Genomic DNA, 14786 nt, shown 5'->3' with positions numbered 1-14786 from the left:
GGCTGCTCTCCTGCGGTGGGACCGCTGTCCCCTTGGGGGCAGGGCTGCCTCGGGCCCGGGCCCCGCAGCCTCCCTTCTGCCCGCCGCGGGACCCCCACCCCCCTGCCCGGTGCCAGGCAGGAGAAGCCTCCCGGGCCTTTGGCGCGGCCTGGGCAATGGAAGAGCCCCTTCCCCTGCGCCACGAAGCCATGCCAGGCACCATCCGGGCGACCGTCGCCCGAGGCCGGGCGGGCGCGCCCTGCGGCTGTGCCCGCGGCCGGGGCGGGCTCCCTGGAGAGGGCTGCAGAAGAAACGCGCCAGGTCCCCCCAGATTGGTTGGCAAAACGAATCGGACTCAGGATCCTCTTCGGCTCCAGGTGCAAAGCCCAGCCTGGCCACGGGGCTGCAGGAACCTGCCCCCCAGAGCAGGGCCCAGACCTGCAGCCCCCTCACGTCCCCGGACGGTCTCCCCAGCCCCGCACACCAAGGCCAGACCATGTGCAAAGCTGCCCTGTGAGCCTCCAAAAGAGAGGACCACAGCAGGGGGGACCCCAACACCCACCCCTCGCCCAGGCCTGGCCACTGAGATCCCCCAAATTCAGCCCTCCACGATGACCCACTGCCCCAGCACTGACCCGCTCTGCCTGATGGCAGTGAGTGGGGTCGTTCTGCTGGGGGCACCCCATGTCTCTCTGGGGGAGAGGCCGCCCCGGGGTACGTGACTGGAGCAGCGAGGACTCTCTGGGCTGGTGGGCCGGAGCTGATTGTCCTTTCTCCAGTGGTCACCGGCCGAGCTCAGGACTTGCTCTTCTGTGCCAACCATCAAACCATTCGTGGCCCAGATCCTCAAGCATCCTTTGGCTCCTAACTCCCATTGGCCTTGGGGCTGGCCATATTCCACTAACTCTTAGCTGGCGGGACCCTCTGCTCATGGGTTTGGGGTGACTCCTTCTGATCCATCCCAGCTGTTCTCAGTGCTGGTGTTTGGAAATGGGGGGCAGGGAGGACCTGGGCCCGCCACACGCTGGTTTACTGAACACTGACCTCAGATTCACACCCCCAGAGCCGTCTGGCGCGTGGGCAAAACTCAGGGTCTATTTGTAGCATTGCACCGGGCACCAACATGGTTTATTTTTAAGCTTTTTTTTTTCAATTTAATTTTCCCAGTGGCCCAAAAGGAGGGATTTTCAGCACCATTTTGTATCTGTTTCTATGTTCACGGTCGCAAGAAATGGGGGAAACCCGATTTCACGTGCTGAGATTCCAAACGCGAACGCCTTATAACGATGGTCACCAGCCCCCAGGACCGAGCCGACGACCGGACATCAGCTGCTAATGTCGTCTCAGCCGGCCGCTCTCCTGGGAAACAGGTCTGCTGGGGCTGGACGGGCACGGTGAAATCAAGGGTTGCTGAGCAAAATCAAATCCTTGCGCGCAGTTCAGTGGAGGCGCGGGGGGCGGGTGGAGGAATTGTTCCCTGGACCCAGCTCCGGCTGCCCGGGGCGGTGGATAACCCCGAGAGAAAATGGCCAAGGGCCTTCAGCTGTGCGGAGCAGTGCTCGTAGTGTGGACGTAACCAACGACCTTCGTTTTCTGCCTCCCGGTCTCCTGCCATCGGCTTTCCCCTCCAGTGCCGCAAACTGACCTCGCCCGCCACCCCCGCCCATGTGGCTGCTTAGCCCGCCCGCCTGCGTGGCCACTGTTCCACGCGGGGCAGTTACCTGCATGAACCGGGTTTGCCATGGCCATGGGGGGATTTCACCGCAGGTTCCTGTGGGGTAACGTCGGGGCTAATGCTGCACAAGTGCCCCAAGAAGCAGGGAATGGACCCCGCAGCCAAAAGGCTCAACCCACACGGCGACGGGCATGTGGGCAGCAGGTCTGCACTCACCACGTCACAGCGCCCTCACCGGATGTGTGGGGCACCGGGGCAGCCGATCTGTTGCTCCCTGCCCCTGGGAAGTTCACCTTGACCTGAGCAATTGGTAATGCCCTTTTTTCTGGCGTTATTCAGGGAATTTTCCTGCTGGTAAATCCCACAAATAACCATATTTCTTCCCATTCTGACTCAGATGCCCAGAGCAAGATTGGCCATTTGAATAGTCACCACAATGTCTTCACTGAGTGGATGCAAATCTTAGTCTCCTTTTCCCCTTGACACGGGACCAGAGGTGCCTCGAACTCTTCGTCGCTCCTTCCGGACCATGCCCGGGTTTGTAGGACTTGGAGTTCTCTTCTCCTCAAAGTCAAGGTGGCTACGTTACACCCATTCAAATGGGTTTTAAGAAGAAAAACAGAATTTTTTTGTATCATTTGAAAAGTGCTAAGCTCAACCCGAACAATGTCTACGGCTTGTCCACGTGGGGACACCCAGGAAAAGTAATCAGAAATAGCTAAAGGTGTGACATCGAAGTGGATGAGCTAATCTGGACTAAACCCTGCTTCAACGCCTTAATTCAGATCCTAAGTGGCTTTAATTCAGGGTATGTCTACACTACGGAATAAGGTCGAATTTATAGAAGTCGGTTTTTTAGAAATCGGTTTTATATATTCGAGTGTGTGTGTCCCCACAGAAAATGCTCTAAGTGCATTAAGTGCATTAACTCGGCGGAGCGCTTCCACAGTACCGAGGCTAGAGTCGACTTCCGGAGCGTTGCACTGTGGGTAGCTATCCCACAGTTCCCGCAGTCTCCGCTGCCCATTGGAATTCTGGGTTGAGATCCCAATGCCTGATGGGGCTAAAACATTGTCGCGGGTGGTTCTGGGTACATATCGTCAGGCCCCCATTCCCTCCCTCCCTCCGTGAAAGCAAGGGCAGACAATCATTTCGCGCCTTTTTTCCTGAGTTACCTGTGCAGACGCCATACCACAGCAAGCATGGAGCCCGCTCAGGTAACCGTCACCCTATGTCTCCTGGGTGCTGGCAGACGCGGTACGGCATTGCTACACAGCAGCAGCAACCCCTTGCCTTGTGGCAGCAGACGGTACAGTACGACTGGTAGCCGTCATCGTCATGTCCGAGGTGCTCCTGGCCACGTCGGCTGGGAGCGCCTGGGCAGACATGGGCGCAGGGACTAAATTTGGAGTGACTTGACCAGGTCATTCTCTTTAGTCCTGCAGTCAGTCCTATTGAACCGTCTTATGGTGAACGGGCGGGCAGGCGATACGGACTGCTAGCAGTCGTACTGTACCATCTTCTGCCGAGCAGCCATGAGATGTGGATGGCATGCAGTCCTTCTGCACCGTCTGCTGCCAGCCAAAGATGTAAAAGATAGATGGAGTGGATCAAAACAAGAAATAGACCAGATTTGTTTTGTACTCATTTGCTTCCCCCCCTCCCCTGTCTAGGGGACTCATTCCTCTAGGTCACACTGCAGTCACTCACAGAGAAGGTGCAGCGAGGTAAATCTAGCCATGTATCAATCAGAGGCCAGGCTAACCTCCTTGTTCCAATAAGGACAATAACTTAGGTGCACCATTTCTTATTGGAACCCTCCGTGAAGTCCTGCCTGAAATACTCCTAGATGAAAAGCCACCCCCTTTGTTGATTTTAGCTCCCTGAAGCCAACCCTGTAAGCCGTGTCGTCAGTCGCCCCTCCCTCTGTCAGAGCAACGGCAGACAATCGTTCCGCGCCTTTTTTCTGTGCGGACGCCATACCAAGGCAAGCATGGAGGCCGCTCAGCTCACTTTGGCAATTAGGAGCACATTAAACACCACACGCATTATCCAGCAGTATATGCAGCACCAGAACCTGGCAAAGCGATACCGGGCGAGGAGGCGAGGTCAGCGCGGTCACGTGAGTGATCAGGACATGGACACAGATTTCTCTGAAAGCATGGGCCCTGCCAATGCATGCATCATGGTGCTAATGGGGCAGGTTCATGCTGTGGAACGCCGATTCTGGGCCCGGGAAACAAGCACAGACTGGTGGGACCGCATAGTGTTGCAGGTCTGGGACGATTCCCAGTGGCTGCGAAACTTTCGCATGCGTAACAGCACTTTCATGGAACTTTGTGACTTGCTTTCCCCTGCCCTGAAGCGCATGAATACCAAGATGAGAGCAGCCCTCACAGTTGAGAAGCGAGTGGCGATAGCCCTGTGGAAGCTTGCAACGCCAGACAGCTACCGGTCAGTTGGGAATCAATTTGGAGTGGGCAAATCTACTGTGGGGGCTGCTGTGATGCAAGTAGCCCACGCAATCAAAGATCTGCTGATATCAAGGGTAGTGACCCTGGGAAATGTGCAGGTCATAGTGGATGGCTTTGCTGCAATGGGATTCCCTAACTGTGGTGGGGCCATAGACGGAACCCATATCCCTATCTTGGCACCGGAGCACCAAGCCGCCGAGTACATAAACCGCAAGGGGTCCTTTTCGATAGTGCTGCAAGCTCTGGTGGATCACAAGGGACGTTTCACCAACATCAACGTGGGATGGCCGGGAAAGGTACATGACGCTTGCATCTTCAGGAACTCTGGTCTGTTTCAAAAGCTGCAGGAAGGGACTTTATTCCCAGACCAGAAAATAACTGTTGGGGATGTTGAAATGCCTATATGTATCCTTGGGGACCCAGCCTACCCCTTAATGCCATGGCTCATGAAGCCGTACACAGGCAGCCTGGACAGTAGTCAGGAGCTGTTCAACTACAGGCTGAGCAAGTGCAGAATGGTGGTAGAATGTGCATTTGGACGTTTAAAAGCGCGCTGGCGCAGTTTACTGACTCGCTTAGACCTCAGCGAAACCAATATTCCCACTGTTATTACTGCTTGCTGTGTGCTCCACAATATCTGTGAGAGTAAGGGGGAAGACGTTTATGGCGGGGTGGGAGATTGAGGCAAATCGCCTGGCTGCTGGTTACGCGCAGCCAGACACCAGGGCAGTTAGAAGAGCACTGGAGGGCGCGGTATGCATCAGAGAAGCTTTGAAAACCAGTTTCATGACTGGCCAGGCTACGGTGTGAAAGTTCTGTTTGTTTCTCCTTGATGAAACCCCCCGCCCCTTGGTTCACTCTACTTCCCTGTAAGCTAACCACCCTCCCCTCCTCCCTTCAATCATCGCTTGCAGAGGCAATAAAGTCATTGTTGCTTCACATTCATGCATTCTTTATTCATTCATCACACAAATAGGGGGATGACTACCAAGGTAGCCCAGGAGGGGTGGTGGAGGAGGGAAGGAAAATGCCACACAGCACTTTAAGCACAGCACTTTAAAAGTTTACAACTTTAAAATTTATTGAATGACAGCCTTCTTTTTTTTGGGCAATCCTCTGTGGTGGAGTGGCTGGTTGGCCGGAGGCCCCCCCACCGCGTTCTTGGGCGTCTGGGTGTGGAGGCTATGGAACTTGGGGAGGAGGGCGGTTGGTTACAGAGGGGCTGCAGTGGCAGTCTGTGCTCCAGCTGCCTTTGCTGCAGCTCAACCATACACTGGAGCATACTGGTTTGGTCCTGCAGCAGCCTCAGCATTGAATCCTGCCTCCTCTCATCACGCTGCCGCCACATTTGAGCTTCAACCCTGTCTTCAGCCTGCCACTGACTCTCTTCAGCCCGCCACCTCTCCTCCCGGTCATTTTGTGCTTTCCTGCACTCTGACATTATTTGCCTCCACGCATTCGTCTGTGCTCTGTCAGTGTGGGAGGACAGCATGAGCTCAGAGAACATTTCATCGCGAGTGCGTTTTTTTTTCTTTCTAAGCTTCACTAGCCTCTGGGAAGGAGAAGATCCTGTGATCATTGAAACACATGCAGCTGGTGGAGAAAAAAAAAGGGACAGCGGTATTTAAAAAGACACATTTTATAAAACAGTGGCTACACTCTTTCAGGGTAAACCTTGCTGTTAACATTACATACATAGCACATGTGCTTTCGTTACAAGGTCGCATTTTGCCTCCTCCCACCGCGTGACTACCCCCTCAACCTTCCCCCCTCCCTGTGGCTAACAGCGGGGAACATTTCTGTTTAGCCACAGGCAAACAGCCCAGCAGGAATGGGCTCCTCTGAGTGTCCCCTGAAGAAAAGCACTCTATTTCAACCAGGTGACTATGAATTAGATCTCACTCTCCTGAGGATAACACAGAGAGATAAAGAACGGATGTTGTTTGAATGCCAGCAAACATACACTGCAATGCTTTGTTCTACAATGATTCCCGAGTACATGTTACTGGCCTGGAGTGGTAAAGTGTCCTACCATGAAGGACGAAATAAGGCTGCCCTCCCCAGAAACCTTTTGCAAAGGCTTTAGGACTACATCTAGGAGAACCACAAATGCCAGGGCAAAGTAATCCTTTCACATGCTTGCTTTTAAACCATGTATAGTATTTTAAAAGGTACACTCACCAGAGGTCCCTTCTCCGCCTGCTGGGTCCAGGAGGCAGCCTTGGGTGGGTTCGGGGGGTACTGGCTCCAGGTCTAGGGTGAGAAACAGTTCCTGGCTGTCGGGAAAACCGGTTTCTCCGCTTGCTTGCTGTGAGCTATCTACAACCTCCTCCTCATCATCATCTTCTTTGTCCCCAAAACCTGCTTCCGTATTGCCTCCATCTCCATTGAAGGAGTCAAACAACACGGCTGGGGTAGTGGTGGCTGAACCCCCTAAAATGGCATGCAGCTCATCATAGAAGCGGCATGTTTGGGGCTCTGACCCAGAGCGGCTGTTCGCCTCTCTGGTTTTCTGGTAGGCTTGTCCCAGCTCCTTCAGTTTCACGCGGCACTGCTTCGGGTCCCTGTTATGGCCTCTGTCCTTCATGCCCTGGGAGATTTTCACAAAGGTTTTGGCATTTCGAAAACTGGAACGGAGTTCTGATAGCACGGATTCCTCTCCCCAAACAGCGATCAGATCCCGTACCTCCCGTTCGGTCCATGCTGGAGCTCTTTTGTGATTCTGGGACTCCATCATGGTCACCTGTGCTGATGAGCTCTGCATGGTCACCTGCAGCTTGCCATGCTGGCCAAACAGGAAATGAGATTCAAAAGTTCACGGTTCTTTTCCTGTCTACCTGGCCAGTGCATCTGAGTTGAGAGTGCTGTCCAGAGTGGTCATAATGGAGCACTCTGGGATAGCTCCCGGAGGCCAATACCATCGAATTGTGTCCACAGTACCCCAAATTCGAGCCGGCAACGTCGATTTAAGCGCTAATCCACTTGTCAGGGGTGGAGTAAGGAAATCGATTTTAAGAGCCCTTTAAGTCGAAATAAAGGGCTTCATTGTGTGGACGGGTGCAGGTTTACATCAATTTAACGCTGCTAAATTCGACCTAAAGTCCTAGTGTAGACCAGGGCTCAGTTTCACTTCCAAAGTGAATGAAGTCAAACTGAATTAAGGCCACATTAAGGGTCAACGCCATTCTGGGAGGTGTTTTACTGTGTCGCTGTCGGACAGAGACAAATTTGAGTGTAGATGTGCACAAATAGGTCGACGCAAGGTGACGAATGTCAACCTGACCTTGTCATGTAGACCAAGCCTGATTGAAAGTATCCACACAGGGGATCTTATGTGGTTTACTAAACCCGGTTCAATTCACACCTTTAGTTCATTCAGATTAATTTTCCTGCCTGTCCCCATGTAGACACATCCTCGGCGTAGTTTGACCATGAACAATAATCATGTGGAACAGTCCCAGAAGTAATTAGCAAAATGCGTCTGCTGAGTGACTTGGAAGAGTAGCAATCGTAAATAATAGTAAATAGTTTGAGAAGCCGAACAGAAATCAACCAAATCCATTGACACCAAGAATAACGACCTCCAGTTTTTATCGAGCCCTTTCCCTGCGCAGGTCACAGAGTGCGGTGTAAAGGAAGTTGATGCCATTATCCTGTTTTTCCGATGGGGAGACTTGCTGTCCGTTATCCAGGACGGTCTCGGGTTTCTTGTAGAGCAGTGCTTCTCAGCCTTCATTCATTTCCGGCCCAATTTTGATCGGAGGTGCAGGGCCAGGTGGGGAGAGACCTACCTCCAAAGAACTCCTGAGCAGATCTTCAAGAAGAACTGGCCAGTCTGAGCCCTTGGTCGGTTTGTCCCCTCGCAATTAACAGCGGATCCCTGATTTCCGGGCTGACGGCGTCTGGCTATGTCCACTGTCCAGCTGCTGGATCCCAATGGACTGTCGGCTGCCAAAGCAACGGGTCCAAGAGCAAACTGAACCCATTCTGCATTTGAAGGCCTTCACGTAGATTTCCTTGTGGGCTCATTAACATTCATTGGAGATCTTAATATACATCCGATTATTTATGAGCACGATTAGCTTCAGAATGAGGGTATTAATTAGAGCTGTCTTTTGGATTGGTTGGGATGAAATCATTCCGTGATGGAATCTCCTGCTTTAGGTCAGATTTAGGCAAATCTTGTTATGTTAAATCTCACTGTGTTTCTTATTTCTGTCATTGGCCGTCTTGTTTACGTGCCGATACTAATCCAGTCTTCAGGTTCGTTGTCTCCTGCAGATACAGGTCACGATCGCTGTTCTTTGTGGCGGTTTCCTTCGCGCCTGGTGGCTGCTCCGTAGCATTGGATGCTGAGCCATTATTGTCATTAGTTTCTGGGAGGTGATTAGGCATTATTTGTTATTAGCCGTATTGGCACGAAGTCCGTTATCCTGCAAGTGGGACTTCTATTAGGAATAGTTATTAGCAACATTCATAATGTAATGTATTCATTGTTGAGGTCCGCAAACTGCAAGGAACACTGGTGGGGCAGATCTCTGCCGGTGCCAAGCCGGGTGGCTGGGATGAAGGAAGCCATTGCAGGAAGTCAGGTCAGTTAGCGCGGGCCGCGCACGGTACGGACCCCGATGGTCTGCATTAGCCGTTCCTACGTGATGCTGAGAACTGTCCCATTCGCGGTGTAGCTACGAGTCAGTTCACCATTGAGACGTGACGCCCGGGACTCAGGGTGCGGGAGTTGCTGTGGGGGGTCCGTGTTCACGGGTACGTCAGGGTGGGCACTGAACGGCCGGCTGGATAGTTACCAGTGGGAACAGGACACGGGGCCCTGCTTTGCAGGCACTGTCTGGCCCGTTGTCCTTACAGAAACATGGTGGGGAAGGGAACATCTGGAATTGGACCAGCCCCACTGGGAGAGACCCTGGTCTTCGCCCGGGTTCGAGCCCTGCTGGCAGAGAGTCCTGGTCTGAGCCCCTCGTCCGCGCCCCGCTGGGAGAGGCCCCGGTCCAAGCCCCGGTTCCCACCTTGCTGGGAGAGGCCCCGGTCTGAGCCCTTCGTCCGTGTCCCGCTGGAAGAGGCCCTGGTTTGAGCCCCTCGTCCACGCCCCGAAGGGAGAGGCCCCGATCCGAGCCCCTCATCCACGCCTCGCTGGGAGAGGCCCCGGTCCACGCCCCGGTTCCCGCCTCGCTGGGAGAGGCCCCAGTCCATGCCCCAGTCTGAGCCCCGTTGGAGAGACCCCGGTCCGGGCCCCAGTTCAGGCCCCGCTGGGAGAGACCCCGGTCGGAGTCCCGGTTCGAGCCCCGCTGGGAGAGACCCCGGTCCAAGCCCCAGTTCCCGCCTCGCTGGGAGAGGCCCCGGTCCATGCCCCAGTCTGAGCCCCGTTGGAGAGACCCCGGTCCGGGCCCCAGTTCAGGCCCCGCTGGGAGAGAACCCGGTCCAAGTCCCAGTTCGAGCCCCGCTGGGAGAGACCCCGGTCCGAGTCCCGGTTCGACCCCGCTGGGAGAGACCCCGGTCCAGGCCCCGGTTCGAGCCCCGCTGGGAGAGACCCCGGTCCGAGTCCCGGTTCGAGCCCCGCTGGGAGAGACCCCGGTCCGAGTCCCGGTTCGGGCCCCGCTGGGAGAGACCCCGGTCCGGGCCCCGGTTCGAGCCCCGCTGGGAGAGACCCCGGTCCGAGTCCCGGTTCGAGCCCCGCTGGGAGAGACCCCGGTCCGAGTCCCGGTTCGGGCCCCGCTGGGAGAGACCCCGGTCCGGGCCCCGGTTCGGGCCCCGCTGGGAGAGACCCCGGTCCGAGTCCCGGTTCGGGCCCCGCTGGGAGAGACCCCGGTCCGAGTCCCGGTTCGGGCCCCGCTGGGAGAGACCCGGTCCGGGCCCCGGTTTGAGCCCCGCTGGGAGAGACCCCGGTCCGAGTCCCGGTTCGGGCCCCGCTGGGAGAGACCCCGGTCCGAGCCCCGCTGGGAGAGACCCCGGTCCGAGTCCCGGTTCGAGCCCCGCTGGGAGAGACCCCGGTCCGAGTCCCGGTTCGAGCCCCGCTGGGAGAGGCCCCGGTCCGAGTCCCGGTTCGAGCCCCGCTGGGAGAGGCCCCGGTCCGAGTCCCGGTTCGAGCCTTGCTGGGAGAGGCCCCGGTTCAAGCCCCGGTTCCCGCCTCGCTGGGAGAGGCCCCGGTCCGGGCCCCGGTTCCCGCCTCGCTGGGAGAGGCCCCAGTCCATGCCCCAGTCTGAGCCCCGTTGGAGAGACCCTGGTCCGGGCCCCAGTTCAGGCCCCGCTGGGAGAGAACCCGGTCGGAGTCCCGGTTCGAGCCCCGCTGGGAGAGACCCCGGTCCGAGTCCCGGTTCGAGCCCCGCTGGGAGAGACCCCGGTCCGAGTCCCGGTTCGGGCCCCGCTGGGAGAGACCCGGTCCGGGCCCCGGTTCCCGCCCCGCTGGGAGAGGCCCCAGTCCATGCCCCAGTCTGAGCCCCGTTGGAGAGACCCTGGTCCGGGCCCCAGTTCAGGCCCCGCTGGGAGAGAACCCGGTCCAAGTCCCGGTTCGAGCCCCGCTGGGAGAGACCCCGGTCCGAGTCCCGGTTCGAGCCCCGCTGGGAGAGACCCCGGTCCGAGTCCCGGTTCGAGCCCCGCTGGGAGAGACCCCGGTCCGAGTCCCGGTTCGGGCCCCGCTGGGAGAGACCCGGTCCGGGCCCCGGTTCGAGCCCCGCTGGGAGAGACCCCGGTCCGAGTCCCGGTTCGGGCCCCGCTGGGAGAGACCCCGGTCCGGGCCCCGGTTCGAGCCCCGCTGGGAGAGACCCCGGTCCGAGTCCCGGTTCGGGCCCCGCTGGGAGAGACCCCGGTCCGGGCCCCGGTTCGAGCCCCGCTGGGAGAGACCCCGGTCCGAGTCCCGGTTCGAGCCCCGCTGGGAGAGACCCCGGTCCGAGTCCCGGTTCGAGCCCCGCTGGGAGAGACCCCGGTCCGGGCCCCAGTTCAGGCCCCGCTGGGAGAGGCCCCGGTCCGGGCCCCGGTTCGAGCCCTGCTGGGGGCTGTAGGGGGCTGTGCTGGCCGAGGGATCATTGCCGCCCATCAGACCCAAACCTCTGCGGTGGGGTGGGGGGCTGGGCATGCGTGTACGGGGGGGGAGAACATACGGGGGGGGCTGGGCACGCGGCTACCGGGGGGGGCAGTGAAAACACAGGGGGGCGGCACGCGGGTACTGGGGGGGCGAGGAAAACGCGGGGGGGGGCGGCACGCGGGTCCCGGGGGGGGCGGGGGCGGCCCCGGTGGCTGCGTCACTCCGCGGGAGACGGGGGGGAGGATCCAGCCGGAGCCAAAGCGGGTCCAGCAGCAGCATCCTCGGGCCGGGGGGCAGAGGAGGGGGCAGGGGGCACTCAGGGAGGGGGAGGGGGCAGAGGGCACTCAGGGAGGGGGCAGAGGAGGGGAGGGAGAGGGCACTCAGGGAGGGAGAGGGGGCAGAGGAGGGGGCAGGGGGGGCAGGGGGCACTCAGGGTGGGGGAGGGGGCAGAGGAGGGTGGCAGGGGGCACTCAGGGAGGGGGGGCAGAGGAGGGGGCAGGGGGCACTCAGGGAGGGGGCAGAGGAGGGGGGCCGATGCCCTGCCCCGGGGCGCTGGGGGGGCTTTTCTCCTCCCTGCTGCCGGCCGCCCCCCCTTGGCGCCCCGGCCCCGAGCCGGCGCTGGCCTGGCTGGCCCTGCTCTTCGCCTGGTACTGCTACCGGGTGGGCAGCGAGCGGGCGCTGGCGGGGCCGCCGGGTGGGGGGCGCCCAGCCCCCAGCCTGCCCCCCGGGCCGGGCGGCTGCACGGCAGCCTGCGGGCCTACGCCCAGCGGTACTCGTGGGCGGGCATGGGGCGGGCAGGGCCCTGGGCCCGGCCATCCAGAGCCCCCGCGTCTTCCAGCTGCCCGAGCTGCCCTCGACCCCCTGCTTCCCGCGGGACGCCCCGCGCTGGGACGCCGAGCTGCTGGAGCGGGCCTGCCCCGCCATCCCGCGGGAGCACCAGGCTTCTCCCTCCACCGCCGGGGCGCGGGCTGCCCCCGCACCTTCCTCAGCGCCAACCGCTTTGGGAACGCCGGCTTCAGCGTCCTGCAGCCGGGCACCGTCCTGCCCGGGCGCTACGGGCCCAGCGACGTCCGAGTGTGCTGCCACTTGGGTACGGCGCCAGGCTGCCCCTCCCGGGGCGCTGGGGGACGGGGCGCGGGGCTGCCCCTACCGGGGGTGCTGGGGGACGGGGCGCGGGGCTGCCCCTCCCGGGGCGCTGGGGGACGGGGCCTGACCCTCCCGGGGGCGCTGGGGGACGGGGCGCGGGGCTGCCCCTCCCGGGGCGCTGGGGGACGGGGCCTGACCCTCCCGGGGGCGCTGGGGGACGGGGCGCAGGGCTGCCCCTCCCGAGGCGCTGGGGGACGGGGCCTGACCCTCCCGGGGACGCTGGGGGACGGCGCGCGGGGCTGCCCCTCCCGAGGCGCTGGGGGACGGGGCCTGACCCTCCCGGGGGCACTGGGGGCGGGGCGCGGGGCTGCCCCTCCCGGGGCGCTGGGGGACGGGGCGCGGGGCTGCCCCTCCCGGGGCGCTGGGGGACGGGGCCTGACCCTCCCGGGGGCGCTGGGGGACGGGGCGCGGGGCTGCCCCTCCCGAGGCGCTGGGGGACGGGGCCTGACCCTCCCGGGGGCGCTGGGGGACGGCGCGCGGGGCTGCCCCTCCCGAGGCGCTGGGGGACGGGGCCTGACCCTCCCGGGGGCGCTGGGGGCGGGGCGCGGGGCTGCCCCTCCCGGGGCGCTGGGGGACGGGGCCTGACCCTCCCGGGGGCGCTGGGGGCGGGGCGCGGGGCTGCCCCTCCCGGGGCGCTGGGGGACGGGGCCTGACCCTCCCGGGGGCGCTGGGGGACGGGGTGCGGGGCTGCCCCTCCCGGGGGCGCTGGGGGACGGGGCCTGACCCTCCCGGGGGCGCTGGGGGACGGCGCGCGGGGCCTGCTCCCTCCCGGGGCGCTGGGGGACGGGGCGCGGGGCTGCCCCTCCCGGGGCGCTGGGGGACGGGGCCTGACCCTCCCGGGGGCGCTGGGGGACGGGGCGCGGGGCTGCCCCTCCCGGGGCGCTGGGGGACGGGGCCTGCTCCCTCCCGGGGGCGCTGGGGGACGGGGCGCGGGGCTGCCCCTCCCGAGGCGCTGGGGGACGGGGCCTGCCCCTCCCGGGGCGCTGGGGGACGGGGCGCGGGGCTGCCCCTCCCGGGGCGCTGGGGGACGGGGCTGCCCCTCCCGGGGGCGCTGGGGGACGGGGCGCGGGGAGGCGCTGGGGGACGGGGCCTGACCCTCCCGGGGGCGCTGGGGGACGGGGCGCGGGGCTGCCCCTCCCGAGGCGCTGGGGGACGGGGCCTGCCCCTCCCGGGGCGCTGGGGGACGGGGCGCGGGGCTGCCCCTCCCGGGGCGCTGGGGGACGGGGCCTGACCCTCCCGGGGCGCTGGGGGACGGGGCGCGGGGCTGCCCCTCCCGGGGCGCTGGGGGACGGGGCTGCCCCTCCCGGGGGCGCTGGGGGACGGGGCGCGGGGCTGCCCCTCCCGAGGCGCTGGGGGACGGGGCCTGACCCTCCCGGGGGCGCTGGGGGACGGGGCGCGGGGCCTGCTCCCTCCCGGGGGCGCTGGGGGACGGGGCGTGGGGCTGCCCCTCCCGGGGGCGCTGGGGGACGGGGCGCGGGGCCTGCTCCCTCCCGGGGGCGCCGCCTCTGATCCCGCCCCACGGTGGGGAGCAGCTGTCTCAGGGGGTGTGGACCCAACCCAGGGCCTTTCCCCTCCCATCAACCTGTTCCCACTGCAGGGCTGAAAGTGCCCCCAGGCTGTGAGCTGGTGGGGGGGGGCGAGCCCCAGTGCTGGCCCGAGGGACACTGCCTCCTGCTGGACGACTCCTTCCTGCACACAACCACGCATAATGCTAAGAGAATGGCAGGAGTAAGGGGCACCAGCAGAGCTGGGGGGCAGAGGGCTGCGGGTCGGGCGTGAGGGGCACCGGCAGGGCTGGGGGGCAGAGCTGGGCTGACAGGGGGCTGCGGGTCGGGCGTGAGGGGCACCGGCAGGGCTGGGGGGCAGAGCTGGGCTGACAGGGGGCTGCGGGTCGGGAGTGAGGGCACCGGCAGGGCAGGGGGCAGGGCTGGGGGGCAGGAGTGAGGGCACCGGCAGGGCTGGGGGCAGGGCTGGGGGGCAGGAGTGAGGGCACCGGCAGGGCTGGGGGCAGGGCTGGGGGCCGGGAGTGAGGGCACCGGCAGGGCAGGGGGCAGGGCTGGGGGGCAGAGCTGGGCTGACAGGGGGCTGCGGGTCGGGAGTGAGGGCACCAGCAGGGCAGGGGGCAGGGCTGGGGGGCAGGAGTGAGGGCACCGGCAGGGCTGGGGGCAGGGCTGGGGGCCGGGAGTGAGGGCACCAGCAGGGCAGGGGGCAGGGCTGGGGGGCAGGAGTGAGGGCACCAGCAGGGCAGGGGGCAGGGCTGGGGGCCGGGAGTCAGGGCACCGGCAGGGCAGGGGGCAGGGCTGGGGGGCAGGAGTGAGGGCACCGGCAGGGCTGGGGGCTGGGGGGCAGGCGTGAGGGGCACCTCTGAGCCCAGCATCTCTCGCAGGTGCCCCCGGGGACGGGCCCCCCCGTGCTGTTCCTCGTGGATCTCTGGCACCCCCGTGGCTGGGGCCGAGCGCCAGGCGCTGGATCCCAT

At 63.0% G+C, this 14786-nt stretch overlaps 1 protein-coding gene and 1 long non-coding RNA gene across 2 annotated transcripts; one reads left to right on the top strand and one right to left on the bottom strand.

The window, feature by feature from the left end:
- The first annotated feature begins 253 nt into the window (after positions 1 to 253).
- Positions 254 to 2123, top strand: LOC125628902 (uncharacterized). Its single transcript, XR_012666365.1, has 3 exons — positions 254 to 356; positions 1147 to 1349; positions 2052 to 2123. It is a non-coding gene; the product is annotated as an uncharacterized LOC125628902 (long non-coding RNA).
- A 9818-nt stretch (positions 2124 to 11941) lies between these two features.
- On the bottom strand, positions 11942 to 14786 carry LOC142070510 (uncharacterized). The gene is made up of 2 exons (XM_075124170.1): positions 14673 to 14786; positions 11942 to 12809 (listed from the first exon to the last, which is right to left on the bottom strand). Exons 1-2 carry the CDS (start codon positions 14784 to 14786, stop codon positions 12180 to 12182), a joined length of 744 nt encoding a protein of 247 aa, XP_074980271.1. The 3' UTR covers positions 11942 to 12179.

Source organism: Caretta caretta, unplaced genomic scaffold, assembly GCF_965140235.1.
Source record: "Caretta caretta isolate rCarCar2 unplaced genomic scaffold, rCarCar1.hap1 Scaffold_32, whole genome shotgun sequence".
In the NCBI taxonomy this organism is placed as follows: Eukaryota; Metazoa; Chordata; order Testudines; family Cheloniidae; genus Caretta; species Caretta caretta.
Note: the sequence above shows the minus strand (reverse complement) of the source record. Positions and strands in the feature narration are given on the sequence as shown.